At 49.8% G+C, this 11,016-nt stretch overlaps 1 protein-coding gene across 2 annotated transcripts in view; it reads right to left on the bottom strand.

Moving 5' to 3' along the window:
• Positions 1–1,699: 1,699 nt before the first annotated feature.
• LOC142585354 (uncharacterized) overlaps positions 1,700–11,016 on the bottom strand; it is a 373,752-nt gene continuing 364,435 nt past the window's right edge. For both annotated transcript variants that reach the window (XM_075696065.1, XM_075696064.1), the window contains 2 exons: positions 8,927–9,263; positions 1,700–7,538 (listed from right to left, as the gene is read on the bottom strand). In XM_075696065.1, the coding sequence (XP_075552180.1) occupies positions 5,500–7,538; positions 8,927–9,263 (2,376 nt within the window). In that variant the 3' untranslated portion in view covers positions 1,700–5,499. The remainder of the gene's footprint in view (positions 7,539–8,926; positions 9,264–11,016) is intronic.

Below are 11,016 nucleotides of genomic sequence, written 5' to 3'. Positions count from 1 at the left end.
AAGTCTTTTATCTGCAAAGCATGAGACTGCTTGAAAGCCATGGCATTCTACTGATGCTGTCTGCAGTTTCTGTGTTTCATAGCTTTTTGATATCTCAATATGGATGGATGGATGGATGTTGTAGCATCCCCTTTGGAATGGCACATAGGCACTGTAATTATGTGTATCCCAGTTGTGGCATCATGTCGTTCACAATTGGCAAGGTTAAGTTCCATATCACTTCATTTTTTTTTAGAACTTCCTTTATTTTTTCATTTATGCACCATTTCCTGCGCGCACATGTACAGTACTTCCTTTAGGAAGAGCATTGTGCTTGTTGTATTGTACAGCCCTCGTCACGGCTGTCTATAGTGTGAAAGCGGTGTGCCTCTGAGACCCTTAATGCTGCTTACAGGGGTTAGCTAGAACGACGTAGTTGCTTCTGAGCATGCACTCCAAGGTGGACAGGGCTTCGTCACTCGAGATCATAATCATGCCGCTCGTGCAGTTCCTTCTTTTTGGTGATTCTGCCCGATGACAGCATGCACGAGTGAGCAGTTTTTTTGTCACATAATGAGCAGCTGCGTCGACGTGCCTTGAAGCTCACTGATAAACTGTTCCTGCCACCTAGCACCTATCCTGGCACCCCCCCATCATTGAGCAGAATTGTAAGAAAGGAGGAGCTGCACAAGTGTCATGGTTACGACTGCAAGTGGCAAAGCTGCCAGTGCAAGCTTTGTCATTCCTACTTGCTCCAGCAGGTGGCGCCAAGGGAAGCACACCACTCCTACGTGATAGACGGCCTTGACGAGCCCTGTATGTGCATGGACTTGCTCTCCCTGATGGTGCCTTGAAGTTTGTTAAATCTCTGTACTAGAATAAAAAGTTTACATAGCCTGCTCAGTAACATGATTGTGACAGTGTCTGTCGTGTCTGAATGTAGATCCAGGCACACATCACTTTTGCAGAATGTGTGTAGCACCATCTATGCAAACTTGTAGATGTGCATAGCCACACTTCTGCTTGCACTTTTGCCATCTGTTAGGCTAAAGTTGAACCTCAATATAATGAGTGCAGATTATAATGAAGTATCTGAAAGTTTGCCAAGTGAATTGCTGCATTTGACACCAACGGGCAGGCATTCTAGAAGTAACGCAGGAGGCTAGTGTGCAAGAGTTCTAGAATGTGCTTTGAAATTTCCGCCAGTGGCATTCAATGTCTGCTGCACACATGTACATTTCCACATACTTCTGAATGAAATGGCTTTATGGTGCATTTATGTATACACACACTACTTGTGCAATCAAGTGCTTACTTGAAAAACTGATCAGTCGCTTTGAACAGTACAGTAAGTCTGAAGGGATCATGGGGTGATGAGATCGGATGAGAGAAAGTAATGCTTTAACCTCGCTACACCACATTTGAATTCCAAACTTGATGAGTGTTTGGCCGAAGTGCAGTGAATTTTACTGCTTGCAGTTCATCTGCGACATCCTTGAGTGCGGCATAATCCAGCAGCACTTCATCGTGTTGTACATGGCCACGAAACTTTATCCGTTGTGAGAATCCTGCTGTAGCAACCTGTAATTCAGGAGGACTCTTTCATGAACTGTCACGTCGGGTTGTGCGACTGTCGAGGAACACAACTTGACCCGAAAATGTTGGAAACTTTAAAATATAGGAAGAAATTTTAATGAGGCAGTGAATAACAATCAAGACGCCGCAGAAAGAAGTGATTTGATTTATTACTTTGTATAAAACCATATCTCTATGGTTCAGTGATGACGCGCACGCACACAGCTCTTGTCGAGTTTGGTTGCTGACCTTGCAGAGGCGCGCATACACGGAGCTGTAGACACGGAAATAACTAAATGCCAGAGAGTTCATGGCCCCCTACGCTTGGGTTATTCATGTACACTATACAAAACAAAACACTTGCTTTGGCAATGATGTCATGGTGCCACGGGAGGCAGTCATTCCTCCTGCACCATACTAAAACTGGGTACAAACGAGCTCCCTGATCTTCGATGCGTTAGCACACAACTTGTAGTTAACGAGAAGCAGAACGCTTATGATTCACTGCATAATGGTTTGAAAAGTTTTCCTTATTTCCGAAAAAAATAACTTTTCTTTTAGGAGGGGGTGCAATCTAGAAAAATTGCACCACGTCTGCAGCCATGCCCTGCAGACAAAGGGAGTAGAACACTCTAGGCAGTGTATGATTGACTCGCAATAATTCAAACTGGGTTGAGTTAGCAGAAAGATTAACTAAAACATTTCTCGGTTTTCATTTGGCCCAGAGTGCTTGCAGCATTCTTCGAAACTTCTTAATTCACACAAACCTTTTGGTTACTTCAACGTTCCTAGATTTCCAAAGCAAAGCCATGCAGCCAAAAAGTTCTGATTAGGGGATATTCAGGTGGCGGCGTCGGAGCTTGATGTATGCCCACGTTTGATATTCAAGCTTCTGTGTATGTCCGTAGGCATGCTGTGAATACATGCCACTAGCTCGACTGCATGTTTGCAGCTTTGATATTAGGCGGATGAAACCCAGAAATGGCCAGTTGCTCAGTCTTGTGCGTTGTTTTGTGGTGGGCACATCTGTTTGTCCACTAGCGCATAATTGTTATTAGCCCCCCCCCCCCATTTTGTTCAACTTACTTAGATCAAACAAAAATCTGCATTCCTTAAGAGTTTCAATTATTGCGAGCCAAACTGTTCTTAACTTGAACTGAGTAATGAATGGCTTTGTTTCTGGCATTATCCTGACATGTCCTGCGAAGTCTCCACCCGTTACATAACAGCTTCCGGTCTGAGTATTCGGTTTATCCAAGTGCCAGCGAAGCAGTAATGTTAATTCAGTGGGAGAAAATGAACACTAAAGGGTAAGGTCTCAAGTCAGGTACGGATTTAATGTTGCAATAGACAAGAGTACTCACATAAAGCGATCTTACAGGACACGCCCCAAGTGGCGAAGCAATCTTCCTATTCTTCCATCTTTTACACAGAGAAAATGAAACTGCACTGAGTGTTCACATACTCTGGTAAAATTGTTATAGCAATGAAGCTTCTGAAAAACACTAAATGGTTTTTCGGGAGGAGGGGGGAGGGGGAAGTAACACAGGCTTCCCTCGATCAGTCTAGTTTTCAGTCATCCACTTTGTTGGTGACTGTAGCCCTTAGGCAGAAATGCATTATGTTATATTACTGTGTCTATACTCTACCACTTCTGTTTTCCTACACTGATATTATGCACCATAATGCACATCATCAGTCACATAGGGTGTCGTCTAACGTGCGTATGCTCTGAACCCTGATACATCACCTTCCTTGCCGAAGGTGAGCCAAGGTTTACTACCAAAGTCCCCTGGAAACTGTCAAGTGTTGGGGCAGAGGACTTAAGTTCAATGCTCAGTACTTATGTCTACTTTATTCTCTTGCTGATGGAGTCTGGGTCGGGAAAATGTAACGATTCTCTTCCAATGCTATTTCCTTTTGCACCTTGTCAATGGTCCGAGCAGTGCCCCACCCACGTTACCGGGATCGGCTGGTTGTGAATGGTGGACGACAAGAAGAAACTCGAATTGAATGAATAGGAGTTGCAACATTATACCAGCTCTGTTCACCAAGAGCACTTTGCGATAAGTATGACCTTTCCAGCTATTGTTATGAGTTAGACCTGAGGATGCCATTCTCTCAGTACCTGCCTTGGTCAAGTATTGGCCCACACAAGGGCAGTCTATGAACTTTCACAAGCCAAACTTTTCCCTAATATAACAAATATGCCATATCTAAATTATCATGGCCTGTTCATAGAATGCGAAATCTATTGTCCAGCTCCCAAACATTGTAGCCTGGCACTGAGACGCATAAGGCATGTGGTAGCAATTAAACAGAACATTTAGCAAAGCCTATGAAAGTTGAGAGTGAACACCTCACATTCAGCAACACAGAGAGAGGGTTACCTAAGGCAGTGCGGGTGTATCTATGACACAGCTTATACTGGCACTTTAGCTGTGTCTTGTTGCCCGATCCTGCTCCCCATGATCATCTAGACCCATCATAAATGTTGCGGTTCACGTCAAAGGTGCGCTTACCAAAGCAGTCTAACCTTACAGCAGTTTTCATCATCCTAACGGTGCTCTACAGTTTCCCCTCCTTTCGTCTCTGCAAGCATGGTCTGTCATGGCTGGCGCTGATGATATGATACCCACGATACTTCGCCAGTTGTATGTAACCATGCTGCACTTTTTATTCCTTTTTCTCTAGTTCACCTGTAATCGTACTTTGCCTTCTCAGTCAAGCAAACGTGCCACAGGTAACTTTCGTACTCAGTGTTCTATTTGCGCACAGTCCTGACGCAAACTGGGATACCAGGAATGGGCATTGCAGGGGCCGTTTTATATCACACTTTTGAAACATTTCCAGGACTCTTATAGCAAGCTCTAACTCGGAACGTGTAGCATCATTTTAGTTCAAGGTGAAAGCCCATTGCATCTCCACGTGGCTGCTGCTCCTGGTTAGCACAAGTTATTGGCCTATGTGCTGTTGCACCAGAAACTTTGGATTTGGTGATCACGGCTGCAGCTTGCCACAAAAGGCAACACTGTTACATTGCATCAGGCTATTTTACAAATGCATAAATCTCTGCGTTGTCTGTTGATACATATCGTAAAAAGTAATGCTCTTAACCTCAGCAGTATGCATGAAGACAACATGCAGCCACACTCTAAAACTTGTCTGTACAGGTCTGCATATTTCACGATCAGTGCAACATATTCTTCAAAGGTGTGATTACTTACAATGACCTAACATACACATGCATTCTGAATCTGCGCAAGTCAGCAGGAATATTCAATACATGTATACTGCACACATAAACACGTGAGACAAAAGCAACTCAGATAATCATCTGCACAACACAACACGATAACAATACAAAGGCTGACACATGACATAGGCTGAATACCCGCACTTTGTTCTTTAATTGCATGGTGTATTATTGTTCATGTCTCTAATACTGCAATGAAGACAAATGCATGCATGAGGCTACCACAAAGCCATCACAAAGCCAGTAGCTTCATTGTTAAGATAGTGCTTCATGAACAGTGAATTAAGAAGCTGTGATTTATTTTGTCATTAATTAAAGCCGCAAAATTAACACGATCATAATTAATTCTTGTGTCGTCAAGTGTAGAGGGCAAAGTGCCACTGCAGCCTTAAAAGAGGAGCATGCCATTAAATAATTATAATCTGGAGACAATGCAATGTTATAGCAATATGCATTAAACTGCATGCTGTGCCACTGTAAAACCTCCAATTACGGTAAGGGAATGTTTCAATGAGCAAAGTGGATAGCATGCTCTTTCATTTTGTACCTCTGAAAGAATACTTAGAAGCACATGGTTCAACAAGCTTGGCTTTGTGCTGACCACGATACATACTCATGCCACTTTATGAACAAAAGCAAGAAGTTCAAACACACGTTAATACACACACACACACACACGCACTCGTGCCTCATGAAATGATGCAGTTCTTGTCGGCGGCGCTTTTCTTGTCAGCAGAGCGAGTCCTGGTACGTTGCTTGGCCACCGCGAGGGCGTCACTGCTTACGTACGATATCCGCACGCCGCCGTAGGCTCGCCGCTGGGGCAATTCGTACGGGAAGTCGTCCGAACTCGAGCTGGAGCACGTGCTGCACGCGTCGTCGTACTCGAGCGGAAGCTCGGCGGGCGCCCTCCGGCTACACTGGGGTCGCTCCCGCCGGGACGACACCGCTCCTTCAGACGCGCTGCGGGACCTGGCGGCGCCGTCCTTGCCCCGCCTCGACCGCTGCGACTTCGGCTGCGAGTGGACCGTTATCCTCGAGGACGACGACGACGCCGCCTCTTGCTCGTCCTCGTATCCGCCCTCGCTGGAGCTTGAGTCGTCACGCCGGTGCCGCCGGGATCGCCGCGACGAACGCGAACCTCCGCGGCGGCCGCTGCTACAAGCGGCGTCGTTGTCGCTTTCCGCCTGCCCCAGGCTCGGGTCGAAGTGCACCGACAGCGCCTTGGGCGTCGTCGGTTGCGACGTCGGCGCGCTGCCCGCCACGGCGCCCGGGGATTCTGGAGCGTAGCACGCGCCGCTGACGTCGCCGTCGTCGTCCTGCACGCCGAAGGAGGAAGACTGCTGCTGTTGCTCGATGCGGTGCTGACTGCTGCTGTACGCCGCGTGGCCCACGGAAAGGTCCGGCATGGAAAAGTGGGACCCCGAGAGGCGGTGGTGGTGGTGGCTGCTGGTCTTGCTGAACGGTCCGTTCTGGATCTCCTCGACTACCTCGACGAATACCTCGGAACTGGCCAGCAGGGCCCCGAGCCGGAGGTCGGACACGTTGAGGGGTTCGCGGCGTCGACCGCAGGTAGGCGTGAGCAGGGCGTCACTGGGCGAGGACGACGTCGCCGCTACAGAGCCCTGGGGACGGCACGCCACTTGCCGGTCGGGCGTGGCATGCGGCTGCGGATGGCAACGCGGGCTGTCCCCCTGACCGAGGATGCCTCGAACCATCTGCGTCGGCGAAGGCATCGGCGACATGGGCGGGATTCCGGGCGGGAACCGCCCGCACTGGCTCGCGGAAAGGCTCGCCCCGTGGGAACCGGAGAGAGACGGGCTCGTCCCCTGGAACCGCTGCCTCACCCTGGGGCTGTCGGGAGACTGCGACATCGACTGGGAGAGCACAGTCTTTTGCCGCGCGCCGTAGATGGATGACGAAGCGGAAATGCCTCCGCGCGGAGAGGACGCCGAGAGGTTCCGGCCGCTCACGTTGGGTGAGAGCAGCGGCTTGGGAGGCGTCGCCGGAGCTCCGAGGCCGTATGGCGAGCCCGGGGAGTGGTGCCCCGATATCTGAAGCGCGGACGACGACGCCGGTGACAACAGCCTCCGCACGTTTCCGGGAGAGTTTGGCGAAGAAAAACCGGGGTGTCGCACCGCCGTGGGCGTCAGAGACGGCGACGCCGGGAAGTGCTTCATGCGTCCTAGAGGTGACTCGGACGCCAGGCTCGCCGACTTCTTGAGGATGCCCGCCGACGGCGGGATCGTGGGCAGGCCAGCGGTTCCTTTCAGGCTCCCCGCTGGCGAACACGGTCGCGGCTTGGGCGGCGTGTGCGGCTGATGATGCTGGGAGCTATGGCGAGAGCCCTGGGACTCGGGCGTGTCGGAACGCGTCGCGGAATGTGGCGAGTCGGAGCGAACCGTGGCCGTGGTGTCCGAGTGTCCCTGAGAGGAGGAGGCCGAGTCGGAGTACCTCTGGAAGCTCGTCGAGTCGGCCGCGTAGGAGATGTCGCCTTCGTCTTCGCGAGGCGGACCCGAGGTCGGGAGAGGAGGTGGCGGGGGACACTCCTCCACCGGATCGTCGAGCTCGAGTGACGGCGGCTGCTTCCGCAGGAGCAGAGGGCTCTGCCGTATCGTGCTGTGGCGGCTCGGGGAGTTGGAAGCGGTCGTGGTCGGCGCGGTGGTTTGTACGAGGCCCTTGCTCGAAGACGGCGAGCCGTTGCCCTTCTGAGAAGACTTCGAATCGCCTGGCGGGGACACAAAACATCGTGCGTTATGTTTCGAAGCAAGGCTTCGCATGAAGTGCATATACACTTGCTTCAAGAGATCCAGCGGTAATGCCGTGTATTCCCTCTGTTACGTTTTCAGTTAATTAAGATAATGTTCGTTTTATCATTTTAGTTAGGCATCTTGTTATTTTTTAGTTCCCTATTGTTACATTTGTAAAACATGAGGAATTGAGACAGCCAATTATGGTAATGAAAGTTGGTTATGGTAATGAAGGGTTGAGTCCCCTGAAGTAGCACTTACGTGACTTTTGTTCAAATGTGCTTTCTATAGTTAGTTATCTGCTGCCTTCGTTTCTCATACAAATCTTGCGCTTCGAAGGACGGGCAAAAAAATGCATGCGCAAGCCATCATGGTTAGAACTGAACACCTGTCTAAAATGAGAGAAGCTTTTATTAGTAGAGAAAAAGGTCGTCCTTTGCAAATAGCAAGTACTAGCCAAGAGAAAGCGGTTTCCACGGACCAGAACGTGCGTTAGTGCGTGTAATAGATGAAACTACACGAAATACGCCAAAGACAGTAAGGAACACCGCGCACACAGCAAGTGCCGCTTTTGGTGTGTGTGATTTTGCCTCAGCTTATTTCGAGCTGTTGCATCTCATTCTGCATGTACTCGATCCCATTAGCAGAAGCATACGGACCAGTGATGCCGCGTTAAAGCAAATTCTTTTCTTTCCGAAATTTAGAACCGATGTCCAGACATGGCGTTGCTATCAATACTTTCCAGTACATACGTCAACATTAATTAGTGCGTCTGAATTACGAAGAAATTCTTTTTTTCTTTCTTTTTCGGCGAGCCTATGTGGTCCGTATATTTTTTGCTCACTAGTGTGCGTTATGGATTCGTCCTGTTCTAGCTCATTTCGTGCCATTGCACCTACATTGCGGTATGTGTTGATAAAACAAGTCGCACCAGTGCAATTTAATCATATCATAAGAAGGCAACAAAGACACCAAGGCCCACACATGGGGAAATTACTTGTACTTACTAATTGAAATAAAGAAATTATAAATTAATGGAATTGAAAGTAGGTGAAGAAACAACTTACCCACGTATTCGCATTACGCGTGCGATGCTCTACCAGTCGAGCGATCACTAGAGCAACGCACGCATAATGCGAAGACGTAGGATCGTTCCCCACCTGCTTGCTGCAAGTTGCGTTTTCATTCACTTTCAATTGGACTAATTTATAATTTCATTATTTCAATTATCAAGTTCAAGTAATTTCCCCCGCGTTGTCCTCAGCGTCTTTGTTGGCTTCTTATGATATCATCAATACAAATCGGGGCTCCTCGGTTAACCCCCTTGCTTCTCGTTCGCAAGTGCAACTTGTTCCCTGACACGCACCCTTGCTGCACTGGAGGGAGCAGTAGATGAGCCCCTTGCGCGGCAGGAATGGCCGGCCGAGCAGCGACTGCCGGCAGGTGGCGCAGCGGAAGCAGGCCTCGGTGGCGTGCCAGTGCTGGCCCTCGTGCGACATCTGGCCCTGGTCGACGCCCACGGGCTCGCCGCACGTGTCGCAGAACTCGGCGAACATGGCGTCGAAGCAGCGCAGGCAGTAGGGCCGCCCGTCGCGCATGATGTACCGCTGGCCGCCCAGCTGGCGGTCGCACTCGAAGCAGCAGAAGTGGCGCATGTGCCAAGCCTGGCCCTCCGCCTCCGTGCACTCGTCCGCGAAGATTATCTGAGTTCGGGGGAGAGGGGGAAGCGCGAGCCACCGTCAGGCGCACTACAGGTGCAAGTTTCGCGGTCAACACCTAACGGTATACATACAGTACCGCGAACAGCCGTCTGCTCCAACTCAGGGGCACTACAGGTGCAAGTTTCGCGGTCGCCACCTAACGGTATACATACAGTACCGCGAACAGCCGTCTGCTCCAACTAAGGGGCACTACAGGTGCAAGTTTCGCGGTCGCCACCTAACAGTATACATACAGTACCGCGAACAGCCGTCTGCTCCAACTCAGGGGCACTACAGGTGCAAGTTTCGCGGTCGTGACCTTACGGTATACATACAGTCCCACAACAGCCCTCTGCTCCAATTCAGAACGTCGTCGACAACGCGGTTCGTCCACAGAGCCCTGTAGGGCGCAGTACGTTCGAGCCCGATTCAGACAACCACACAGTACAGCAGCTGCCTGTTGTGTTTGATTCCGTACACCGAGGTGCATGATATCGGCACCGCTGGCTTTGGCGCACGACAAAACGCGCTGTGCTACGCGTGGAAAGCGCATAGAGCTAAGCGGTGAGACAACGGCGTTAGCCTTGCAGAGCTTCAGTGCGCCCTTCTGGGTGATTGACACAGATCGTTTCCGCAGTAGCGCACACAAATTTAGTCCTAGGTGCACTCAACTGGATCAGCCATGACGAATCTATTGGGGTGCTCTGGGCGGATTGCAAGCAATCTCAGTAGCACGCAATTCGAACGCCTCATATGCCTTGTTGCGTAACAATAAACGGGTGCTCTTTAGGCCTTTTGCCACGCTCCACGCGGGCGCAGGTGCATACTTCGCTTAGGAAAAGCCAACTTCCAGAACATTTCGTCCGTACCATGAAATTACCCCCTAACCCACGAATAAAAAAGTCAGGCATATATCTGTTTGACATAGCCGCATAATCAGATAGAAAAAATTAAGGGGGAGGAGGGTTATACGGCGGTACACTCGACGATATCTCACTCAAAAGCAGATGTCCGTGCTTAGCTTCCTAAATAATCGCTGCAGTCAAAGCTGGCTTATCCGCATCAACAGTCTTTGCGTGGTGAAGCTAACCCTCTGCAATTTAGCTTTGGATGTGAAGGCGTATTAACGCGTGCGCGCAAAACTGGGACTGTTATTGTGGCATTAGTAACTGTTATTGTTGTTAGGTCAGCCGGGATTGAACATGGACCCTCTAAATTCTGAGGCGCTGGAGGAGATTGGTAGACCTGCAGGCGCTGCGAGCGCCGCACTCTGGGCGCTGATCATGATTGCAGCATCAAGTTCCTAGGTAGTGGTACGGCGAATGGGGCATATCGAAAACGTATGCCAGTTGTGCAGAACACACGTAAGGCGCTGCAAATGCGAGTGTAACGGCTGTCGGAAGCAACGAAAGCGAATCTCCGGCACATCATGAACAGTCAATTATTACAAAGGTTTAGGTAAAGGCAGTTGCTGGCGAATGTAGAAGGCCACGGAAAGCGTCACGTGAAGGACACACGAAAACTGGAGAGGTTGTCAACCATCGCTTTCAATGTGTACGCACGGTGCGAAAGGTAAGAACACGTGGAAACAAAGAGCGCCCATCCTGTTTAACCATTCTAACGCCTTTTCTGTCGATTCCTTTTTCCTCTTACCTTTTGCGTCACATACCTCAACAGTTATGCACCACCTAACCCAACATCGACCTCTGCCTGTCGACTACGTATACCGGCTGCCAATTCTACTTCAAGGCAGTGT

Source organism: Dermacentor variabilis, chromosome 6 (assembly GCF_050947875.1).
Source record: "Dermacentor variabilis isolate Ectoservices chromosome 6, ASM5094787v1, whole genome shotgun sequence".
Taxonomy (NCBI): domain Eukaryota; kingdom Metazoa; phylum Arthropoda; class Arachnida; order Ixodida; family Ixodidae; genus Dermacentor; species Dermacentor variabilis.
The sequence above is the reverse complement of the archived record's forward strand: the minus strand, read 5'-3'. Positions and strand labels throughout refer to the sequence as shown.